The sequence below is a fragment of the Scyliorhinus torazame genome, chromosome 14 (assembly GCF_047496885.1).
Source record: "Scyliorhinus torazame isolate Kashiwa2021f chromosome 14, sScyTor2.1, whole genome shotgun sequence".
Taxonomy (NCBI): domain Eukaryota; kingdom Metazoa; phylum Chordata; class Chondrichthyes; order Carcharhiniformes; family Scyliorhinidae; genus Scyliorhinus; species Scyliorhinus torazame.
In genome coordinates, this window is record NC_092720.1 from 83,430,436 (window position 1) to 83,455,645 (window position 25,210).

At 46.8% G+C, this 25,210-nt stretch overlaps 1 protein-coding gene across 4 annotated transcripts in view; it reads left to right on the plus strand.

Moving 5' to 3' along the window:
* Window positions 1-25,210, plus strand: part of zbbx (zinc finger, B-box domain containing) — a 177,556-nt gene that overhangs the window by 87,889 nt on the left and 64,457 nt on the right. For all 4 annotated transcript variants that reach the window (XM_072474438.1, XM_072474441.1, XM_072474440.1 and 1 more), the window contains 3 exons: window positions 2,486-2,595; window positions 3,972-4,051; window positions 9,985-10,196. In XM_072474438.1, the coding sequence (XP_072330539.1) occupies window positions 2,486-2,595; window positions 3,972-4,051; window positions 9,985-10,196 (402 nt within the window). The remainder of the gene's footprint in view (window positions 1-2,485; window positions 2,596-3,971; window positions 4,052-9,984; window positions 10,197-25,210) is intronic.

Here is a 25,210-nt window from a genome sequence, read left to right on the forward strand (position 1 = left end):
TGGGCTTGCGAGAATATTGCAGAGTCTGGAGTAGTGTGCACATTTTGAGTCTTATTTGAGGAATCATGGGCTGGATTTTCCTTTTCAATAGCTAAGTGCCGGCTGAAACTGAGAATTTGCGGGTGTTTTACGATGCCAAAATTGATGCCAAACCTTCACCGATTCCGGGACTGGTGAGGGGCTAGCAGCAGCGCCGGGTAAAACTCCCCGCTCCCGCGGCAAAAACGGCTGGAGAATGGCCGGGTCCATGGACACGCACGTGCATGGCGACGACCTTCAGCGGTCGCGCTGTACAACATGGCGCTGGCCGTGCACGGATCAGACCTGCCAAATACGGCCACACAGGCCACCCCCTGGTCACCCCCTAGCCACGCCTCTCCAGTCCGCCCAGCCCTCTGCATGGTCTCGCCAATGTACCACGCTTCGGGACATCCTTTCCTGCAGCGTATGAGGTAGACAACATTCTGAAGGCTGGGTAGTTTGCTGCAAACAATGGTTTGTTTGAGGTTGCCTTCAGAACAGTGACCACAACACCACACAACCCTGCCATTGCAATCTCTGCAAGACGTGCCAGATCATCGACATGGATACCACCATTACACGTGAGAACACCACCCACCAGGTGTGCGGTACATACTCGTGCGACTCGGCCAATGTTGTCTACCTCATACGCTGCAGGAAAGGATGTCCCGAAGCGTGGTACATTGGCGAGACCATGCAGACGCTGCGACAACGAATGAACGGACATTGTGCGACAATCACCAGGCAGGAATGTTCCCTTTCAGTCGGGGAACACTTCAGCAGTCAAGGGCATTCAGCCTCTGATCTCCGGGTAAGCGTTCTCCAAGGCGGCCTTCAGGACGCGCGACAACGCAGAATCGCCGAGCAGAAGCTTATAGCCAAGTTCCGCACACTTGAGTGCGGCCTCAACCGGGACCTGGGATTCATGTCGCATTACATTCATCCCCCACCATCTGGCCTGCAAAATCCTACCAACTGTCCTGGCTTGACACAATTCACACCTCTTTAACCTGGGGTTACCCCATCTCTGGATCTGTAAAGATTTAATCACCTGCTAATGCTCGCATTCCAAGCATTGTCTGGCATCTTTGAATCTGTCTACATATATGTTTCTGGAACATACCTCTTCATTCACCTGAGGAAAGAGCAGCGCTCCGAAAGCTAGTGACATCGAAACAAACCTGTTGGACTTTAACCTGGTGTTGTAAAACTTCTTACTGTGCTCACCCCAGTCCAACGCCGGCATCTCCACATCATGATATTAGCTGAGCAACGAGCTGAATGGCCGACTCCTGCTACTACTTCTTGTGTTCTCTTTGCCCACTCCTACTTTTCTTTGTCATTCCATATTTTTGTTGGTTCTGTGAAACTGACACTAGCTATGAAACAGCTAATGCAATCCGAAGTTCTGAAGTAGAATTCCTGGTTTTGTAGAAACAGTGAACGGAAGGAATGCCAGAGAATACTAGCCTCTCCGAACAGGCGCCGGAATGTGGCTTTTCACAGTAACTTCATTTGAAGCCGACTTATGACAATAAGCGATTTTCATTTCATTTTCATTTCAGGGGCGTCATTCTCCGACCTCAATGTTGGGGCTCGGCCCCCAAAGATGCGGAGCATTCCGCACCTTTGGGGCGGCGCGATGCCCATCTGATTGGCGCCGTTTTGGGTGCCAGTCGGCGGACATCGCGCCGTTTGGGGAGAATTTCGCCCCAGGAGTTGCCAGAGACAGATTCAAAGGCAAATGGAATGTTGTTGTTCATTCTAAAGGGAATGGAAAATAGAAGTCGGGTTGTTTTGCTACACTTGTCCAGGGCATTGGTGCGATCACACTTAGAGTACTGTGTACAGTTTTGATCTCCTTATTTGAGAACGGACATAATTGCATTAGAAGCAGTTCAGAGAAGGTGCACTCCACTGATACCTGGGATCCGGGTGTTGTCTAATGAGGAAAAGTTGGGCTTTACCCATTTGTGTTTCGAAGAATGAGAGATGATTTTTATTGAAATAAGATCCTGAGGGGAATGACAGGGTGGACGCAGAAATGATGTTTTCCCTTTTGTTAGAGACTAGAACGTGGGGGCGGTGGGAGGCACAGATTAAAATTAAGTGATCTATTTAAATTTATTTTTTTTTCTTTGAACTCTCGAGTCTGTGGAACTCTCTTCTCCAGAGACCAGTGGAGCAGTTATTGAATATTTTTAAGGCAGAGGTAGATACATTCTTGGCTAGCAAATGAGTCAAAGGGTATGGGTGATAGGCAGGAAATATGTTCATAATGCACTCCCTCCTTTTTATGCTATGGTGCTGTGATACAGGTATGAGTGCAAAGAGAAGTGGGAGGGATGGGGGAAACATGGTGACAGTGGCGACTTGAAAAAGTTTTAAAACATTTAAATTGTAAAGCAATTTTCGTGGCACCTACACTGATACCACCACATATTTTTTCTTTCTTTTTTGGCAGCTGAAGAGATGGAGGAACATGAAAACTGTGTTGCGCTTTTTAAAGTAGATGAATACTCTAAGGATGCAGAGAAAGTGCAGCCAGTTTTGAGAATTATGGAATTAGAAGAGGTAAGTATGTGTATACCAAGTAAATTAAATCTCTGGGATTGCAAGGACAGAAGCAAATAAACTTGGAATTTTCCACTGACAAGAACTCCAAGTGTGAAGGTCAGATTTGTATTTCTAAGCCGTTCGAAATCTCGTTGAACTTATGCAATAGCTTTGGGAGTCAGGTCAAAACTGTGCAGCAAAGGTTGTACAAGTGGAACTTTAACAAATCTTTCGTGACAGAACAATAAACATTACAATGTTTTGGCTGCCATGTTGGAAGAATATTACAATCTGCAACTCTGAAAGAATGTGGTGTCTGTATTACTTTTGCAACAGCTATAACCGATATCAGAATTTAGTAAAACCTCAGAAGTTAGACCCCATTTGTGGGCACCTTGCATTTCTCAGGTCAAGGAGAATTACTGAAATGCAAAGTTTTAAGATCTTCCAACCACTGGTGAAGAGAAACTTGTGAGCTGACAGCATTTTAACATTCCTCAAAATGCTCCATGTTACCTTTATTATGAAACCTAAGTTTGCTTACTTGAATTAATGGCTTTGTATTGGCATAAAACACCACATGATGGATGCAACATGGCCAGTGCATTTTTGTGACATGTTTCTTTTGCTACTGCTGATTGACCTTTTGCGAGTGGTTCTTCTGCTCATGGGAGATCAATATTTTTCACTGCACCTCAGTACACGTGACAATAAACCCAAATCCATTCAAAGACCTTTTGTTTTGTCTTAGGAGCTTTAAAACTCCAGTTAGTGAATGAAATTCCTTGCATGAGTTTAATTTTCACAGAAAAACAAACTGAATTGTAAATGCTAACCCAAAACCCTAAAAAAAATCTGAGATTAACTGTACTAAAAAGAAAAATAACTATTTCAGTTACCTTCAGGTTATTACTTTGAACATAAGACTTGCTGTTCTTCAGTTGTGAGTTGTCATGCACTTTAGGGCAGTCAGATTTCCTGAGTTTGTAGGGTGTCATGTACTACTAAATTGCCTGTCCCATTTTAAGACTTGTATGGAAAATGGAAGTGTTTGATTGGTTTAATGGCCAATTTCCAAGGTTAGGGTTATGACACGTTATTGAGATAGAGTGGAAAGAGATATTTGTTTCTTTAGAATGTTTTTCTTTAGAATTACCTGACCTGGAAGCACTGGTGCTGGCCCAAAATATGAATTGTTTTCTATTACTTAGCATGCATGGCCAGGGCCAAGATTCATGAAGAACGTATGGATGGCCAGAGAAAATGGGCTAATATTTTGAGAAATGTGCAAAATTTTAGATTGCACTATATTACAATATAAGCATATTAATGGTTTGGTTGTAGGCAAAATTATTGTTAAAGCGTACAGTAAATCAAATTGTCTTTATAACCAGACCAATGATGACATATTTGAAGAACCTTCCTACTACTTGGTTGAAGAAGCTGATTGTAATGGACAAGAAAATAGACCAAGGTAATACAATATTGCAATATTTATGAATGTGTGACAAAAATATCATATATTTCAATATTTTCCCAATATCATTGTGGTATACTGTGAAATAAGCTCATGTGTGTATGGGTGTGACTAATTTTCTTAGACTGAAGGCAGTTAAATTGCAAAGTTAAACACATCAAAAAGGGGTTCGACGTGAAATCAAGTACTTTGAAGTGGAGATGAGCATGGCTTAGATGGGATACCACTGAACAGCATCAATGGAAATTTATATTAGGAGGATATGAAGGGTGGCGACATTTAATTATTGTATTTCAAAAGGAAAATGTACAGTTAGCAAAGATCATAAATTAATAAAGTATTAACTGTATTTTCCACCAAAATTAGCAGTGATAAAATAACATGATAAATCTGTATATTCTGGGAAAGGGAACATCCAGAGGGATATAAAAACAATAGATTTAAAGATGAAAGGAGAAACACTTGTGGAAAGAGAGATTGAAGGCTGTATAGTTGGGTGTAGCTATGAAATCCTGAAGAGCATCTGTGTTGAAACAGACCTCTGAAGAAGGCAGCCTGAAGATACCCTCAGAGAAGACAAGTTTTGTGTCTGCAAGATTTTGATATAAGCTTTGGTTTTCCAGTATTGAATGAGAAAGGGAGAAGCCTGTGGAATACCTCCTCTGTCACAACAGTGGATGTTTGTGGTAATCCTACTAGAATTTGTGTACAGGAAATCTATGATCATGTTGCTGAAAAGGGGTGTTTATCTCTGAGTTTAACTAAGCATTGTGTTGTTCTTTGTGTCTTAATAAAGCTCGTAGTCTTAAAGTTGAAGTAGATGCTTTATTGTGAGTTTGTTCTCTCTTCAGGTGCTTAACTTACTGTTACATCTGAGCTGCCTGCCTGTTCTGCTCCCAGCTCCTGTTCCTGTGACGTGTGTCCTGACTTCCTGTTCATGTGTTTTTATACCTCCCGTGCTCCCTCTAGTGCTTGCTCAGTTGTATTGCATCTACACAGATATACAATCACCACATCCCCCCTTTTTTCTTTACATATTTTCTGTACAGTGTTAAAGAAAATTGTACAAAACAGTTAGATTACTTATGATATGTGTATCTGCACAAGTGATGATGATATTGGATATTTTACAAAGCCAATTAATATTTATGAGTCCAATCTTAATAAAAACATTTATGAGTCCAAACTTGATGAATTTGTTCGTTGAGTTTTTTCTTTTTTCGTTGTTAACGAGGTGATATTGATATAGCAACTCTGTTGTGAATATTGTCGGTGTTCTTGTTTTTAAGTAACCAACAAGTCATCCCGAGGTGTTTGAGTTGTCGAACCACTGATGTTGATTGACATGGACTTTTTCTTGTGCTTGTGGTATCGATTTAGTGTGTCATCTGCCTTGAAAGCTGGTGTGCTTGCTTGTTCTGGAGCAGATGTGAATTTGTGTGATTCATTGTCATGCCATGGCATGTTTGTAGTCTTGTCATTGTTTTGCAGTGTGCTGTGGCATTGTCCTTCATGTGCAGAGTTGTGCCATTTTGTACAGATCGTTTCATTGTTGTTGTTTTTGTCATTTCTGTCTTTGTTGATTTCGTTGTCGTTCTTGTTGCTGTTTTTGTCGTATCTGTCTTTGTTGTTTTCATTATTGTTCATGTTGTTTTTCTTGTTGTGCTTGTTGTTTCTGTTTTTGTTGTTTTCGTTGTTCTTGTCGTGCTTGTTGTTGTCTTTGTTATGCTTCGTGTTGTTTTTGTTGTTCTTGTAGTTTTTGTTGCTGTGCTTGTAGTTTTTGTTGTTGTTCTTGTTTCTGCAGTGCTTCTTGCGGTTTTTGTTTTTCTTGTTGCACTCAATGAATGTTCCGTGTGGATAATTTGCGTAATTGTCATAGTTATTGGTGCGAGTGTCCTCTGTGGTATCTGTTGCATTGCGCATTTAGTCTAGAGAATGGTCTGATGTTGCATTGATGTTTGTGACATCGGTCATTTGTGGTGGATTTGATTCCTCTTCTTTGCTTTCTTGGTCCTCCTCTTCTGGAGTCAAAATCTTCATGATTTCATTTTCTTGTTGGTCTTGGTTCTCCTCTTCTGCAGTCAAAATCTTCACGATTTCATTCTCTTGTGGGTCTTGGTGCTCCCCTCCTGGAGTCTCTCTGGACTCTTGGGTAGCCCTACTCTGATTGTTGAGTGCTTCTGTACAGACGAGCTGAGTTCTGTCAGTCTCGCTGTGATCCTGCTCATCCTGTATGTCGATTGTGATCACATTGTCACTGTTTTCACATCCAGTTGGTACCCTTACTTTGTCTTCTTGTTGATTATGTGAGCTTGGTAGACTTTCATAGTCTGCTTGTGGTTGCTCAGATATGGTGGGTTGACCTTCATGGTCTTTTTCATGCATGGTGTTCGCAATGGAGTGTTTGTTTGCTTCCATTTTTGAGTCTGTCAACGAGCTGTCCGTGGAGGCTTGCGTCGCTCCCTCTGTGGAGTCTTTCATCGCTCTCTCTGTGGAGTTGTGCAGTGTTCTTTCTGTGGAGTCAATCTGTGCTCTCTCAACGGAGTCATTCTGTGCTCTTTGTGTGGCGTTGTCTTCGTCTTGGGTATTGCTGTCATCCAATGTCTCGACGATCTGCCATGGTATCATGGTATTGGATTCATCTGCCATGAGCAGAATCGTGTTGAGCTTTGCAACTGTGTTGCTGATGCTGTGATCAGCATATCCGAATAACACAGCCATGTCTGGGTAGTATTGTTCGAAAAACAATCATCTTTTTTTGTTTCGGATTTGGTATCGTACTCTTCATCTTTTCTTCTTTATGATTTGCGATAGTTTTTTTCACTTTGGGTGGTGCAGACTGCTTGTTCCAGGGTGTTGTAAAAGTTATCTTCCACTGCTGGTATAAGTTCAGGCATTGTTCTGTCTTTTGAGGTAAGAAAATTGGGTTTTACAGCTTTAGGTTTCTTGTTTTCAATTTTTGGGCATTTCCCTTTTAAGTGGGCGTGGTCCGGGTCCTCTGACGTCATGACGTGCGTGACGTCATGCGTAGGAATCGATTGCGCATGCACAAATCGATCTTCCTTTACTCTGCGGTTTTATGTACGCATGCGCAGAACCATCTTCGAATGGTGCGATCTTTTCTTTGAACTGGGCATGCGCACATCGATCTTCCTTTACAGTGCGTTTTTGTGTCCACTGCGCATGTGTGGCTTCGGTTTCCTGCGCATGCGCAGATGCAGATTTTCGTCTTTTGTTCCCCGCAGACTGTGAAATGTGCTTAGATGCCATTTTGCAGTGGATTTCAGCGTTTTTGCTTAGTAAAACATTAAAGTTACTTTTTCTATCGATCTGGACTTTTCAGTCGCAATTTTCAGAGTTAACCCTTTCTGTTCTGGTTTTGATTGTTTGAGTTTTCCATCACTCATTCCCTGTGCAATTAGTTCTCTGGGCATTAAATGTTTTAAAGTATCATTGTTACTGATGTTACAGTAATCGTCAATTTTTTTTAGTATTACTTCTAATTTGTTGCTGTCTTCACCTTTCAAGTATTTAAAGCAATTATAGATTTTTCTAGCTTTCTGTCCCGCTGTTGCGAGTAGCAGCGCTATTTTTGTTGCGTCAGAGACTGCTTTCATATCATTTGCTACGATACATATCTCGAACATTTCTTTAAAGCCTTTCCAGTTATTACTTAAGTTACCGGTTGTTTCCAGCTGCGGTGGAGGTCCAAATTGCAGTAAATGAGCGAAGTCTTCCAACGTCTTTCTTGCCATTTTGGTCTTTCTGTGTCTGCAGCTTGTGTAATCTTACAGTAAGCGTCCTGAAGCTAGCCCTGGTACCATGTGTTTTTCCTTGTGTCTTAATAAAGCACATAGTCTTAAAGTTGAAGTAGATGCTTTATTGTGAGTTTGTTATCTCTTCAGTGCGTAACTTACTGTTACATCTGAGCTACCTGACTGTTCTGCTCCCAGCTCCGTTCCTGGGAAGTGTGTCCTGACTTCCTGTTTGTGTGTTTTTATACCTCCCATTCTCCGTCTCGTGCTGTTTAGCACAGAGCTAAATCGCTGGCTTTGAAAGCAGACCAAGGCAGGCCAGCAGCACGGTTCAATTCCCATACCAGCCTCCCTGAACAGGCGCCGGAATGTGGCGACTAGGGGCTTTTCACAGTAACTTCATTTGAATCCTACTGGTGACAATAAGCAATTTTCATTTCATTTCATTTCATTTTTGCTCAGTTGTATTGCATCTACACAGATACACAATCACCACAAGCATTACTTTCCAATGCAACATCCTTGGTCTTCTTTCCACTTGTTACTGCTACATTACATCTAGGTTTTTTTCTCTCTCTGTTTGACACTTACATTATTATTCAGAGATGCAATCAGAGGAGCTATGATGCCAGTTTAATGATTGTTATTGTTAACCAATAATTCTTAGAAAAATTACTTGAAGTCTTCGGCCCTTAGCTGCCCAATGATTACAGTCATCGGGTTTGTTAATTTAAACTCAATTACCTTTTTATTTATAACAAGAGTTATAATGGAATATGCAGCAAATACAACTGGTTAACTATTATCTAATTCCTAATCCCCCACTTTAACTTGCCCCCCACCCTCTACACACATACATACACACACACAATACAGAAAAACACAGAGGGGAGGAGATGGGTGAAAATAATAGGTAAAAGTAAAAAGAGTCTTTGTTTCAGATGGTTGTCTTTAAGTATACCTTTCTTCAAAGTAATCTTTCAGATCCAGGTCTCTGTTTTCAGTATGTAATGGTTCCCCAGTAGATTCATTCATTCAAGTTCTCTATAGGTTCAGAAATACATCAACTCACAGCCTTTCTGGCGAGAGGAGAGGGAGAGGCAGCATGTCCTTGGCCATGTGCTCCCAGGTGTCAAACTCTGCTGTCCTTAGGTCTCTGGAAATCATCACACTCAGGCAGGATCCAATCACCACCTGTTTCTGGGCAGAATACGGCCTTTTGGCCAATTCATTGACCACCAGCCAATTATCTGAACCGAGTCCCACCCCATTTCTTGGATGCTGAAAAGTCTGGATCCTGCTGTGCAAAGTTAGCAGCACCATATACTATGTTGCAACTTCTTGAATTCCTCAGTTTCTTTGCTACTTGACTTAAAGATATATGTCCATTAAGCATCCATGGATCAGAAATGGTGATGGAAAACATAGAAAGAGGTAATAAGGGAATCAAGAGGAAGGATCCTTACACATGTCTCAGTGATTTTCTGGCCAATTGGACTGGCCAGCAGCCCTGTAGACCCATCAATATCATTGGGAACTGGCAACTGGTGGCAGTACAGGTAGCAGGCAGTCCCACTACACTGAGGAACTCAAGTAGGACCAGGGTTCTTGGTTGGGGGGCAGAGGACCAGTTTCAAGAGGCATAGATAGAGGATTAATGGGGAGAACGAGCTTTGGGGAAGGGATGCCACCTGTGCCTCACAAAGAATGTTCTCCCCTCACCCTGTTCTGATACTATCCCACACAGCTAATGTTGCTGGGCTTCTGGCATGTTGTGGGATTCCGCCCCTCCCCCTCACCAACCATCAAATTTCAGACGGGTTGGGGCAGGCAGGTAGATGGTGGAAAATATACTATGTTCTTCCTAGGGAGTCATAAGTGTAATTTACTGTTAAGTAAAGTTAGAGAGTAAGGAATAATTGGATGCCAGTGGACAGATGTAATTCAGTCACCATTTTAAAATCATACATTCTGTGCTTATCTCTATATATGTCCTTTAAATTCTTCTGCCCACATTTATAACTGAAGGTGCAAATGTAAATTTTTCATACTATAGTTACACCTTTTTACTGATGCCAGTGGAAAAGGTTGATGAGAATAGCACATTTACTCAAGGAATTTAATGTGATTTATAGGAATATACATCATAGTCATTGCTTCTCTGTTTTATCCCAGAAATTATGGAAGTTTATCTAACACAATGAACACATCATTGCAACCGGAAAACATCACAATATCAACAACTATTGATAGTTCTTCCTCTCAAGCTTCAAACAGAACTGATTCAATAGACTCCAATCACACCAATGTAGCAGGAAATGAAAATCAACAGCTATCGCTTCATGACACAAATGGAGATTTAATGGAAAAGCAGCACAATCATAAAGGTATAGAATATCAAATTTTCCCCAGCTCTACTGAACAAAAATCTAGATAGCAACCCCTATGTCTCCGTGTAGCAGGAATTTGAACATTGCCAAATGTGAAGAAACATGTTGTTATTTTGAATATTTTTTTTGGTTTATTGGAGGGGGGTACGCATGTGTGTTTAAAGTTTAGGACATCAAAGGGATGTAGATGTGAAAGGCTGGTACCAAAAGTAAATATAGCCACGTTAAATTTTTGAAAAGTAAATAAGCCATGAGTGTAAATTTGAATTAGGAGATAAAGAATGTTTATTGTTTTCAGTTGTTAACTTGGGAAAAGTCATAAATAAGACAAGGTTGTTAAATATTATTTGACCTGGAAATGGAGGCAAAAAGTAGAACATGGAAGATTATCATAGAATTTGCAGTGAAGGAGGCCATTCGGCCCATCGGGTCTGCACCGGCTCTTGGAAAGAGCACCCTACCCAAGGTCAACACCTCCACCCAACACTAAGGGCAATTTTGGACACTAAGGGCAATTTATCATGGCCAATCCACCTAACCTGCCCATCTTTGGACTGTGGGAGGAAACTGGAGCACCCGGAGGAAACCCACGCACACATGGGGAGGATGTGCAGACTCCGCACAGACAGTGACCCAAGCCGGAATCGAACCTGGGACCCTGGAGCTGTGAAGCAATTGTGCTATCCACAATGCTACCGTGATGTTATATTCCAGGAAGATTAAGTTTCAAATAAGGGCCAAGGGCAATGGATTAAAGATGGAAGAGAAAAAAAGGTACTTCTGGAGACATGTGAGAGCTATGTTTTGGATGACCATGTGAGACGTCCTGCAGTGTGCCCTGTTCTGGAAAATAGCTGTGAAGAGGCAAATTGTGGTCTTTCAGCCAAGCCAAGAAACTGTTTTTCAGAAAGCAGGATTTTGGAATCACAGAATCCCTACAGTTCAAAAGGAGGCTATTTGGCCCATTGAGTCTGCACCGACCCTCCGAAAGAGCACCCCACCTAGGCCCACTCCCCTGCCCCATTTAAGGGGCAATTTTAGCATGGCTAATCCACCTAACCTGTACATCTTTGGACCATGGAAGGAAACTGGAGTACCCGGTGGAAACTCATGCTTTGTTTTAAAGTTTCATGAATTTCCACAGTGGGAGAACGTGAGAAGCACTGTGACATATCTTCCCTACAGCAGCAGTGGCTTTGCTTTGTGGAAATTTTACCAGATTTGCATAGTTAAACGTGGGGAACTGGTGCTTAAATGGGTGTTTATTTGCAAGCCTAAACCAAGTAGATGTTGTTTTGAAATAAAGTTCTGCAGGACTCATTTTGACTGTGTAAATGTAATCTTTGTATTTAAGTTTTAATTTCTTTTGTTGATAAAGATTTTAATATAATATTTAAAATCTCCCAAAATGTTACTGAAATTTGTGGCTTCTGATTTCAGCATCGGTATCATCTCGTGGTCAAAATGTAAAAAGAGAAGAGTTGTGATAGGTTTGCTATGTTTACCTTTGGGATTTGGTTTGTGCGGTAATTACTATCTGACAGATCATAACATTGTGTTTTCCTCCCTTTCCTCCCTTCTCTCCGCTGTCCTCGCCAAGGAGAAGCTTAACCTTCTCTATCACTGAGCTCAATGACATGTTGCCACCCCACATGTGGTGATGGCATTCCTGACTTTCCGACAAATCTCTAATGAGGGCAAACATCACCTATCTTTCAACAACCTGCCATGTAGACCATAGATTACCTCCTACTGAGAAGGAACTTTGTCTCTCATCGCATTTCAATTCTTTATCCAACCAAACCACCCATCGTTGCATTCTCCCCCAAGAGATGCAGTGACAGACATCCCTTCAAATTTCTTTGCATCCTCGTTTACTTCAGTTTATCATTGGGGGTGATTCCCTGGAAAGATTTTGAAGTGTAGCGAGCGGGAATTGCCATGAGCTTCCCAGCACTCGGCCAAGCAAGGCCGGCAACGCTATTCAACATTAATTGGTCCATTTAAGGAGGTCTTACGGGCTTCGCGTGGCAAATGAAGGCTTGCCAGCTGATTCACCGGCACCGTGCTCGCTAGACCCCCGCTAACAAGGTCGAGCAGCACTTAAGGTGCACTTGCTCAGCAAACCCAAGCCAGCTCGCAACAATGGCGCCGAGGAGACCAGCCTCAAGATTCGGGGACGCTGATTAGAGGGTCAGCCGTGGGGCAGCCAGTACTGCATGGGACGAGGTGGCGGAGGCTGTGAACTTGGGGAATGTAACCAGGAGGGCTGGTCTCCAGAGCAGGAAAAAGGTCAATGACCTACACCTGACAGCACGTGAGTAGACACCAACAATCCCCACCACTACCAACCCCCCCCCCCCCACAAAGACATTTCCGTCCCATGGGAGAATCCTTTCCATTTGCCCCTCCAATCCCCCCAACCCTTCTCCAACCTCTCCCCCTTCAACCCACCTTCTAACCCATCCTTCACACCTCCTCTCCCACCACTGCGAACCACTCGTGTGACTAACGACGCCCCCTCTGTGGCTCCTCCGGAAAAGCTCTCCCACAATCACTGGGAGAGGGCCCAGACTGACAGTAATGTGTCAGACATTAGGATCCTCACCACCTTCGAAGGGCGTGCCCCGGAGGTGACTGGTGTGGCTGAGGACAGGGCAGTCTCCAATGCAGAGGCTGGCGAACGCCGCAGAAGTGAGGAACCACCAGGCTCCACCCTGTGGATCTGTCAAACTTGTTGTTATTGCCTTATTGACTGACCCATCCCTCCCACTGACCACATGTCCATTCTACCGCAGGTCCTCCAGCTAACGGCACCGGCCCATCCCCGTTGGCATCCTCTCCAGTCTCATGGGACCACCTGAGACTAGAGCTCCGAGGATGCCACCGTACTAGCCATATCACAGCTGTCAAACCTACCGTCCACCAGCGCAGATACACGCACCTCGATGGGAAATGTTCGTGGTCAGGCTTCTGGGGCTCAATCCTGTGAGCACCACGCTGCTGATGATGTGCATCAGGTGGAGGCAGGAAGCCCCAGGAGAGACAGCAGTCGAAGATCTGCTGGATCCCAAGACGCAGCTGGGTTCCAGTCTGATATTGAGCCTGTAGAAGAGGTATTCCTGGAGCAGATGGAGAAGTTAGGGAGTGGCCGGGACATTCAGAGGGAGATGTAGCGTCACTCCATCGGATCCATAGCCCCTTGGAGGAGGCCCAGAGGTTGCGGGCGCAGGAGATGTCAGCGTTTAAGCATGGCACCGAGGCCAACACTGCTCGGGTGGAGAGCCTGGTGCACGACGTCGACACCATTAGTGAAGGTGTCTAAGGCATTGCGTTGTTGGTGACGGTCATGGCTGAGGGTCCGTCTTGCCGGGGAATGTCACCCAGTACCAGGCTGACCTTGATGAGGTTCTGTGGGACATGGCCCACTCTCATATGGGAATGGCCGGGGCACTATGGAGCTTGTCCCAATCGCAGGTGGGCATTGCCAAGGCACTGCAGAGCATGGCCGAATCACTGAGGAGCATTGCCGAACGCATAGGCACGATGGTGTGGACCTTGGGGAACCGCCAAGGCTGGCAAAGCCAGATGGTGCAGGGGCAGCCGAGGCTTGAACCAGCTGCCCCTCCATCCCAAAGTCCGCCAGGGGCATCGAAGGCCACGGGATGTGGTAAGCAGCTGGCTGCCTCCACCTTAGATGTGCATCCTGGGGACACACCGAGACGTAGTGGTAGAGCTTGGAGGGCCAAGCACATCGAGGATCACTGAGGGCACCGGGGGAGGGGGCGAGAGAGGTAGGCAGGGAATGAGAGGGTTGGGGGTGGGGGAGGGAACAGCACCATTGGGAGGGTGGGGAATTATCAAACACAATAAACACCTTTGTGCACAACTAGTATGATGCCTCTGTCAGTTTCTTCCGCAATGCGGGCTGACCTCTGAACCCTTGGCTCATCACTCCAGGCATCTCCCCCTCCCCGTAGCACTCACCCACCCTCTGTCCGTGGACATATCTCCAGAGCTGTGTCCCACCCCTGGGTGTTCGGGTGTTGGCTGCTGTGTGTCTGCTGTAGCCTCCCGCAGTATTTAAGCACAGTATCCATGCATCAAGGTTTGTTTGGGATGCTAGGCAATGACTCCCACATGCTACATGGCCCACCCATCCACGGGGATCCACGGGTTGTGTGAAGTGCTCACTTAACCACGATTGCAAATTCCCTATTAGCAATAGCCTGCAGCTGCACGGCCAGAGGACTCGGCAGTCAGTGAGGGTCATGGGTGGTCGTTGGGACAGTTGAGCAGGGTCAAGGGTTGCCCCCCAGAAACGTGTACACACGATCCAGGCATGGGCATGGTGATGTTGTGCGCAGTTTCCTCTCCCTGCTGCGCCTTCCCCCCCTCCACCCTCCCATGGCGGGCCACCCCTGCGGAGGGTCCCCCATCCCAGCTGACGGTCCCCAATCCCCTACCGAGCACTGGGGTGGCAAGTACAGCACCCCTGGGCTCTTTGCCTGTGATCAAATATGGCTACTCACCTCCTCCGGAGGCCGCTGAATGATAGGAGGCCATTGGATATGGGGTGACTCTCGTTAAGTATATGTAAATAGGGCTTAAGTGGTGATAATTGGTTTCTTGGCATGTTATGGCGAGATTCCGATTTTACCTACAGGAGCGGGCCAGCTGCATCGCAAACTGTTTGACGCCTGATATGGTTCGCGTTTTCTGCCTCTCCCGCTATTCATTGAATCATAGAATTAACAGTGCAGAAGGAGGCCATTCGGCCCATCGAGTCTGCACCAGCACTTGGAAAGCGCACCCTACTTAAGCTCACACTTCGAACGTATCCCCATTACCCAGTAACTCCACCTAACATTTTTGGACACGAAGGCCAATTTAGCATAGCCAATCCACCTAACCTGCACCTCTTTGGATGGTGGGAGGAAACCGGAGCACCCGTAGGAAACCCACGCAGACATGGGGAAAACGTGCAGAGTCCACACAGACAGATATTTCTCCATCCTCCTAAAGAAGCAGCTAACACAGAAGGGGTCCTCTGGAAGTTGAACAAATGTGTATATGGATTAAATGATGCATCTAGAGTCTGGTATTTTTCGGTAAGGTCAGTTTTGTTAAAGTTAGGCTGTTGCCAGTTGAAAGCGGATCCTGCAATGTTTTACTGGCACTATAAAGGAAATCTTTCTGGCATTTTTATGATGCATGTCGATGATTTTTTGTGGGGTGGGACTAATGATTTTGAAGCTATTGTAATCTCTGGTTTGAGGAAAGAATTCAGGGTTGGAAGTCAGGCTTCCGGTGCATTTAAATATATTGGACTGGAAATTGGACAGACTAAGTTAGGAGCAACTTTACGTCAGCAATCTTATTTGGAAAGCATCAGCCCAATAGCAATTAGTCGTGGCCGAGTTTCACAAAAAGACGCAATGGTTTCAAAGATAGAAAAAGAGCAACTGCGAAGTTTAATTGGGCAATTGAACTGGTTAGGTAGACAGACTAGACCGGACGTGAGTTTTGATGTCTTAGAGTTGAGTACAAAAATGAATGATCCCAAAGTGGAAGACATAATAAGAATAAATAAAGCGTTGGCCAAACTAAAAATGCAGGAGTGTGTTTTGAAGTTCCCGGTCTTAGGTGACCTTCGGCACTTGAAACTCATAGTTTATAGTGATGCGTCCTACGCAAATTTATGTGATGGGGTTTCAAGCGCAGGAGGTTTTATAATTTTCCTTTTGGGGAACAATGATAAATTTTGCCCGCTTGTGTGGGAAACAAAGAAAATAATGAGAGTGATAAAAAGCACTTTGGCTGCTGAGACGTTAAGCCTTGTAGAGACGGTGGATATGGCCTTTTATATAAGTATGATATTGACAGAAATTTTAGATGAGGGGATTTGGGTAATATATCTATTGACTGTCACATTGACAATAAATCCCTGATGAAAAGAGGTTACGGATAGACATCGCAAGTTTGAAGCAGATGTTGGACAGAGGGGAAATAAGAAAAATTAAATGGGTCGACAGGAGTTATCAACTGTCAGACTGTTTTACGAAAAGAGGGGCGAGTTCACAGAAACTTTTGGATAATTGTTAATGAAGGGCACTTGTTTCTGTGACTTTTTCTTTTCTTTCTCGTCCAAACATGTGTGTGTTTTTGAGTTTCTTGAAATTTTGTTTTCACCTAATTATTTTTTTTCTCCAAGGAAGGGGAGACTGTTAAGTAATGGGTTAAGAGACATTGCAATTAGTTGTCTCATTTATGTTAAGTATCCATTAATTGACACTGATATGTAAAGGGGCTTCAGGTGGCCTCTGTCAGGTGATGTATAGTGAGCGATTTGTGCAACGGCTGTTGGAAGGAAATAAATGTGTGTTTGTGTAAAAGGAACGGAACTTTAGACGCTTCATTTCACAGCAACTGAAACGTCTAACACACCGAAGAACCTGGAGCTCTGTGCACCCACAGAGTTCATACTAGCACTGCTCTGTCCTGTTGTCTCACCTAAGCAGCTCTCCCCAGCAGATTCAGATGTGCCAGTAAGTGCACTGCTAATTTGTGTCTTTGACCACCTCTTTCTTCTAACAAAATGATCCATCACCACAGTCCTAGCAGCTAGAAAATGGAAGAAGCTCTCCTCCTTGATTTCGCGCCCAAAGCACGTACATACAGGGCACTTGGCATCAAATATACATGCAGGGCACGTGACCTGCTTACTGTTGACTCTTATGGTCAGAAGACTGCATGGCTGACAATATGGCTATTCTGATTTTAAATGCCAGAAGCGGCCAGCATACTCATTTTAAATGTCAGTATTGGCCATTGGGTGCTTCTTTCAGGATTGGGAACACCGCGCCCGATTGTTCCGTGGCCCTTCCGACACCTGCTCGCGACCCACCCGTGGACTGCGATCCGCACTTTGCAAAACCCTGCTCCTGAGGACTGGCAAATGTATAGTAGTCCCTAGGATTGATGTGTCTTAAAAGAGGATTCTTGGGGAAAGGTAGGCAGTAAACCTGAGTGCATAACATTTAATTCTGTAGTTTGTGTTTTGTTTAAAAAACATGAAGCCTTGTGGCATAGTTCTATTGGTTAAAACAAGACTTTTAGATTGCCATTTAAATGTTAACAGTCCAACCGAACATTACAGACTTAGTAGGAGATCAGCTCGTTACAAATTAAATTTGGCAAGTGCGGTGCATTACGTTCAAAACTTTCATGAATCACATCGCACATCTTGACAAACTCACTGCATTGTCCATGTAGCCGTTGCAAGAGCATTGTTGACAGTGCATCATTACTGAGGCTAATTTTCAATTTCCAGATTTATCAACTGATTTCAAATTCAGTTGCCATGGTGTGATTTGAACCCATGTCTCAGATCATTTGCCTAGGTCTCTGAATTACTAATCCAGTGACACAACCACTGGACCACCATCTCCCTCTTAAATGAATTTACTTAAATTTTTGTTACTTGGAACGAGCTGGAATTGGCTAAATAGGGGCGCGATTTTCCCACACCAGCTGCTGGAAGGACTGTGGTGCTGGGAGCATCGCTTGATAGGGGCAAAACGGGTTTGTGCTGGGCGCTAAACTGCTCTTGAATGTGCCGACCCGCGTCCATCAGTGCTATCTGGATAACCCCCTCACCGCGCGTGATCCAGATATTGATATTTAAATAAGCCATTAGGCTAATCTAAACAACAAGCCCGAGTTGAGGCCACATTCTCCTGGCTCCCAGGAGTCACCAGCCACTCGGGCAAAGCCTCTTCTCAGGCCCAATTAGTATTGGTCTCCAGAAGCGGAGCCAGTGGGCATAGGTTGCTGGCCCAGTGCTTGGGGCAGGAACGGCGGGGGTGGGGAGTGAGGAGTGGGAATGGAGACACCCCGGGTGGGACGGCCTCCGTCGCGGGAGCGGTTGATGGACTGCCATCAGTGAGGGGTTGTCCCTGACTGGGGGGGTGGTAGGTGTGGGTGTTCCAGTAGGACGCATGAGTCCAGAATCAATCTGGTTTGAAGCAATAAGACACTGCAGGACCTGGTGCGAAACCTTGCTCAAAATGGGCCACCTAATGCCGTTGAAGAAATGCTTTTGCAGATTTCTGATGCTTTTGTTGGTGGTGTAGTGAGTGCTGCATATAACTGGCACATCACCGCGGGTTAAACAACCATGACGGTTCATCAATGGTGGCACCATGGTGTTGTTGCCATCAGAAATGCCCCTCCGGATTGGACTTGATTGGTTTGGATTTGTTTATTGTCATGTGTACCGAGGTACAGTGAAAAGTATTTTTCTGAGAGCAGCTCTGTGGGCGGGCCATGCTCTGCAGTGCCTCGCCAATGTCCACCTGTGCCTCGGAAAATTTCAGCTGAGACTGGGACACGTCCCCCAGCGACTAGGACATGCTCCGCAGCGCCTCGGAAAGGTGCACCTGCATTAGGGACATACCCCGGGACTCGATCATACTGCCGAGACGCTTAGTCGAGGCCGTCATTGACTGAGTCACGTCGTGAATGCCGCCATTCATGGCATTGACGTCATGCTGCAGGCTCTCCACTGTGGTCGCCAAACTAGCAGTGTTTGTCTCCATGCCACACATTGCCAGCGCTATCTCCTGCACTCACAGCCTTTGGGACTCCGCCAATCGGCTGTGGACCTGCTGGAGTGTCAGTGACATCCCCCTCTGAATCCCATGGCTGCACCGTATTAATTGCATTAGCTCCGGGTAGACCAGATCCAGAGGCTCAGCATTTGACTGGGACTCAGCAGGGTCCTGGGATCCAGCAGACCTCCGACTGCTGTCTCCTCTGGATGTTCCTGCCTCCACCTGATGTGCGTCAGCAACTGTATATGTGCTTATCAGATTGTGCCCCAGCCTGTTTTCTACTTTCGTCCACCAAGGTATGTGTACTCTGGTGGAGGGTGAGTTGACAGCTGTGTCGCAATGATGGTGGCATCATTGGAGCTGTCCTCCGAGGTGTTCTCATGTGAGACGGGGACCACCCGATGGGCCACGGGGTAAAAAAACACAAAATTTGGTTAGATTGCTCCCTAAGTGTGGGCTTAACCGGTGAGAAACTCCCCAATGCCCTAGTGAAATGACAATGTGGGTGAATACAGATCTCACCCAAAAAGCTGGTGGGAATTACCTTGCCAGACTCACCCAAAAATAGCACCTAGGGCACGGTCCTGCGGCATCGTTGCGCTCTTGTTGAGCAAAAATAGGCCAATGAATAGTGGGAGAGGCTGAAAATGAGTACCGCGCCAGGCACCAAACAACCGGTCTGCGCCCGTAGTCGAAATTGGGATCTTGCCGTAACGTGGCGAGAAACCAATTATCACCACTTAACCCCTATTTCCATACAATTAATGAGAGCGACCCCATATCCAACGGCCTTCTGTCATTCATCGGCCTCTCCAACGGGTTCACGCTGGCGCCTATTAGTACTCCTTTTGAAAATCGTGAACCTGGCAGAAGGCTTCTGTGGGGAGCTGAGGAGGTGAGTAGCCATCTTTGCTCACACGCATAGAGGCAAAGAGCCAGGGGTGCTGGGCTTGCAACCCCAGTGCTCAGCGGGGGGTGGGTGGACGGACCCTCGGCTGGGGGACCCTCTTCAGGGGTGGGCCGCCGTCAGAAGGTGGGGGGGGTGGGGAGGTGCTGGGGGACAATCGGGGGGGGGGGGGGGGGGGGGCCACCACGCACAGCACCAACATGTCAACCCCTGGATCATGTGTACCCGTTCTGAGGGCAACTCTTGGCTCTGCCCATCTGCCCACCGGCCACCCATAACCCCCGAAAGACTGCGAGGCCTCTGGTCGTGTGGCTGAAAGCTATTGCTAATCGGGCATTGGCAATCGTGGTTAAGTGAGCACTTCACACAACCCAAGTGGATTCCCGAGAGTGGGTGGGCCTTGTAGCATGTATAGGTCATTGCTTAGCATCCCAACCACACCTTGATGCATGGACACTGTGCCTGAACACTGCGGGAGGCAACAGCACACGCAGCAGCCAACATTCGAACACCCAGGGGATGGGACACAGCTCCGGGACATGTCCACGCTCCGCAGAGGGTGGGTGAGTGCCACGGGGAGGGGGAGAGATGGGCCATGGGTTCGGAGGTCGGCCCGCATTGTGGAAGAAAGTGACAGACATCATACTAGTTGTGCACAAAGGATTATATTGTGTGTAACAATTCCCCACTCTCCCAAATGTGCTGCCCCCCCCCCCCCCCCCCCCCCCCCCCCCCCCCCGGTGCCTTCAGTGATTCTTGATGTGTTTTACCCTCCTAGTTCTACCGCTACGTCTAGGCATGTCCCCGGGATGCACATCCGAGGTGGAGGCAGCCAGCTGTTTACTAACCACCATGGCCTTTGATTTCACTGGCGGGCTTCCTCAGGGGTCTCTGGTGCCAGAGGACCCCGGCTCACTTGTTGTCAGCACATGCACAGCTGTGCTGCCCTGTCCCGTGTGCTGGCTGTGAGATTGGCCTCATCAGAGGGGTGGAACTCGGGTGAGCTGGTGGCCACGATCGCCACTCCTTGGGATGGGTCTGGGTAGCCACCCACTGTCCCCTCCTCCCCCACTTGATGCCCATAGGGCCCTGGCGGTTCCCCATGGTCCGCACCATCGTGTCGATGCCCTCGGCGATGCTCCTCAGTGATTGGGCCATGCTCTGCAGCACCTCGGCAATGCCCACCTGCGACTGGGGCAAGCTGTGCAGGCCTCAGCCATTCCCATCTGAGAGCGGGACATGTCCCGCAGCACCTCATCAAGGTCAGCCTGGTACTGGGTCACATCCCCCAGTGAGTTGGACATTTTGCCAAGACCCTCAGCCATGCCCGTCACCGATGTCGTGCATCAGGCTTTCCACTACGGTCGCCACCCTAGCAGTGTGGGCCATGGTGCCACGCATTGCCGGCGCCATCTCCTGCACCCATAGCCTCTGGGACTCCTGCAATCGGCTATGGACCTGCTGGAGTGCCGATTACATTGTCCTCTGAATGTCCTGGCTGCATCCTAATGTCTTGATCAGCTCTGGGATGACCTCCTCCACAGGATCAGCATCAGGCTGGGACCCAGCTGGGTCCTGGGATTCAGCTGACCTCCGACTGCTGTCTCGTCTCGCCCTGAGGTTCCTGCCTTCACCTGATGTGCAACACCAGCAGTGTGGTGCTCACCAGATTGTGACCCAGAAGCCTGACCACAAACATTTCCCACCGAAGTGTGTGGAACAGCGCTGATGGGAATGACAGTTACCATGCAACTATTATGGTTGCATCCTTGGAGCTCTCCTCCGAGGTGTTCACCTGGGAGGCTTAAAAGGGTGTCACCCGGGATGGGCCAGCGCTGTCGGCTGGAGGACCTGCAGGAGAATGGACATGTAGTCAGTGAGAGAGCTGGGTCAGTCAGAAAGACAATGACAACTCACATTTGATAGGTCCTTTGGCTGGGTCCCAGTGGCTCTTCACCTCTGCGGCATCTGCCAACCTCCGCATTGGTGACCACTCTGTCCTCGGCCACCCCAGTCACTTTCAGGGCCCGCTCCTCGAGGTTGGGACCTTGGGCGGGATTCTCCAATCCTGCGGCAGAGTGTCCACGCCGTCGTACAATGCGTTTTACGACGGCGTGAACGGGCAACTCCCACATTTAATTCTGGCCCCTACAGGGGGCCAGCATGGCGCTGGAGCGGTTCGCGCCACTCCAGCTGCAGATCCCGGCGCGAACTGGGTGCCGCGGAAACCGCGCATGCGCAGTTGCGCTGGCGCCAACGAGGACAGGCACAGTGGCGCCGACCCCGACGCAACGTGGTGCAGGGCTACAGGGGCCGTCACGTAGGAAAGGAGGCCCCCAGCACAGAGGCCGGCCTGCCGATCGATGGGTCCCAGGCCACATCGGAGGGCCCCCCCGGGTCGAACCACCCCCCCCCCCACAGGCCGCCACCCGACCTTTACACGCAGAGTTCCCACCGGCCCAGAGCAGGTTAGAACGGCGCCGGCGGGACTCGGCTCTTTTCCTACGGCCGCTCGGCCCATCCGGGCCGGAGAATCAGCGGGCCGGCTGCGTAGAGTGACCTGCGACCGGCGCCGCGCCAACCATGCCAACGCCAATGGCACCGATTCTCTGCACTGCGGAGAATCGCGTGCCGGCGTCGGGGCGGCGTGGCAAGTTCGCGGGGATTCTCCGGCCCGACGCAGGGCTGGGAGAATCCCGCCCCTTATGTCCAGCACACCATCGCCAGTCAATGCCCTCTTCCGGCGATTGAGGGAGAGCTTTTCCTGAGGAGACAGAGGGGGCATCGTTAGCCGCACACGTGGTTCACAGTGGTGGGAAGGGGTTGTGAAGGGAAGGTTGGGGGGAGCGAAGGGAAAGGGGGGTTGGAGGGAGGGTTGAGGGTCGCATGGAGAGTTGGAGGATGGATGCTCACGTGGGGCGGAAAGGTCCTGGGGGTAGGCCTTGGTGTCTACTCACTCGTGCTGCCCGGTGTAGCTCATTGATCTTTTTCCGGCACTGGCGGCCAGTCCTCCTGGTCATACTCCCAGAGCCCGCAGCCGCCGCCCCCTCATCCCGGGCAGCACTGGCTGCCCTGTGGCTTACCCTATGGGACCCTCGGGGGAACAGGACCTCCCTCCTGGCCGTCACTGCGTCTAGTAACCTCCCCAGATCTGCATCCCTGAATCTTGGGGCCGGTCTCCTGGGCGCCAGTGTTGCGAGATGGCTGGGATTGAAAGAGCAAATGCTGCTCAAGTGCTACTCGACCTTGTTAGTGGAGGCTGGCAAATCGGCTGGTGAGCCTTCATTTGAGGCGAGAAGCCCATCGGGCCTCATTCAGTGGACCAATTAACGTTAAATTGCGTTGCTGGCCTTGTTGGGCCTAGCACCGGGAAGCTCGCGGCTGTGCTCGCTCACTATAACACTGAGAAATCTTTCTGGAGAACCGTACCCCATGTCGTTATTTTGGTAAATTGCGCATCTGGTTTTTCTGACGAAGTTTTCAAACCACAATTTCTGACCACTGACCTATTCAAAAGTTTTTCAGGACATACTTCATCCAGGAATTTAAAAGATTTAGCTCACACCTTTGACTCTGCAATCCGTGGCATTCAAACTGGACCTCCACGTGGACCATGGAGTCCTCAGCTGCGTAGTGAAGTTTTGAGCATTATTAACTACAAGAACTATGCACTGCTGATCTCAGAAAACTGCCCACTAAGACCTCGCAAGCTCTGACATTAATTTCCTTCTGGTGAGAGCTTTAGAAGATTTCTGGCATCCAACCACATTGTTGAATTCTGGGAGACTAATGAGCCGATCCCACTGAAGAATTCTCTTTGACAGCAAGCCAAACAAGTTTTGTCATTCACATTTTATAGACATACATACACGGGATAGAAGTAAATCATAAGCAAACTTTAATTTTATTATTTTAAAAATCTGTGCAATTTTTATCATAGAATGGAGAAATTTCCCTTTCTACAATTTCTTTACTTGTTCAGAGTTAGAGAGATTGTTCTGCAGTAATGAATAACTTAGTAAGCTTTTAAAACCCCAATTTCAGCTTATTATGCATGATGTGACTTTTTCAAAGGTTTTTATTTAGCGAGAATAGAAACATAAAAAGCAGGAGGTTCATGGCAATTCAATGATTTCTAATGGACTATCGTCCACAACGACTTCAACACATCCTACAGAGAAATATGGAACCACTGACAGCAATTTCTGGATTTCCACTTTTAACTCCGCATTGTGATTGCCGGATGTTGCTGTCAGTTTTACAGAATAATGATAGTGAACACTGACATTTTCACCATCATTATAACTGCAAAGTGCAGGCCAATACATCTTCAATACTACCGTCAAATATGCTTGTGTTCGCTAATATAGAATAATCATAATGTTTCCTATCCAAAAGATTTTTGCATTCCAGACCTTAACAACTACCAACAGATTCTGTCACGAGAAGTTATACAAAGAGCAGGATATAGTTGAAACATTGTTTAATTAAATTAAGTGCACACTGTGTCCAGTCTCATACGGAAAAAAACCTCTCAGCATTATTTTCAAATAGCGGTATTGTATTTCATCTGTGTAAGTGAAATATCCATCTGTTGTCATCGTCAAATTCTTTCTTTTTTTAAATTTAGAGTACCCAATTATTTTTTTCCAATTAAGGGGCAATTTAGCGTGGTCAATTCACTTAGCCTGCACATCTTTGGGTTGTGGGGGCGAAACCCACACAAACACGGGGAGAATATGCAAACACCACACGGACAGTGACCCAGAGCCGGGATGGAACCTAGGACCTCGGCACCGTGAGGCATCAGTGCTAACCCACTGCACCACCGTGCTGCCCAAAATTCTTTCTTAATAATTGGTCTTGGCCTTTTCTTCCAGCTTGTTGTTAGCCAATTCCACAAATGTATTAGCCTTAAAGCACACTTCTTTAAAAAAATGACTGTTTTGCTTCTAATTTCTAATTTGTTTTTGATCCTTTTCTCAGTGATAATTTTGCTGGATCATAGTTCATACTATTTCGCCATCCGTACTCAAGTAATGCAAAGTTGTTTTAATTTTTTAAGTATGCCACTATCAAATTATGTTACAATGTTGGTATTATTCTGATGCATGAGCATCTTATTTTAAAAGGAAAGCAAAAAACTGCAGCCGCTGGAAAACTGGAATAAAAATAGAAAGAGCTTGGAATATTCCACAGGTCAGACAGCAGCTGTGGAGAGAGGAACAGGGTTACTATTTCAGGGTGATGATCGTCCAGTTTGGAAAGTCATTAACTATTATAATAGTGTGGCACATTAGTTAGTACAGTGGCCTCACAGCGCAAGGGACCCAGGTTCAAATCCTGCCGTGGTGACTATGTGGAGTTTGTATGTTCTCGCCATGTCTGCGTGAGTTTCCTCCGACCGTCTAAAGATGTGTGGATTGGCCATGATAAATTGCCACTTCCTGTTTAGGGATGTGTAGGTTAGGTTATGAGGTGGACGGGGG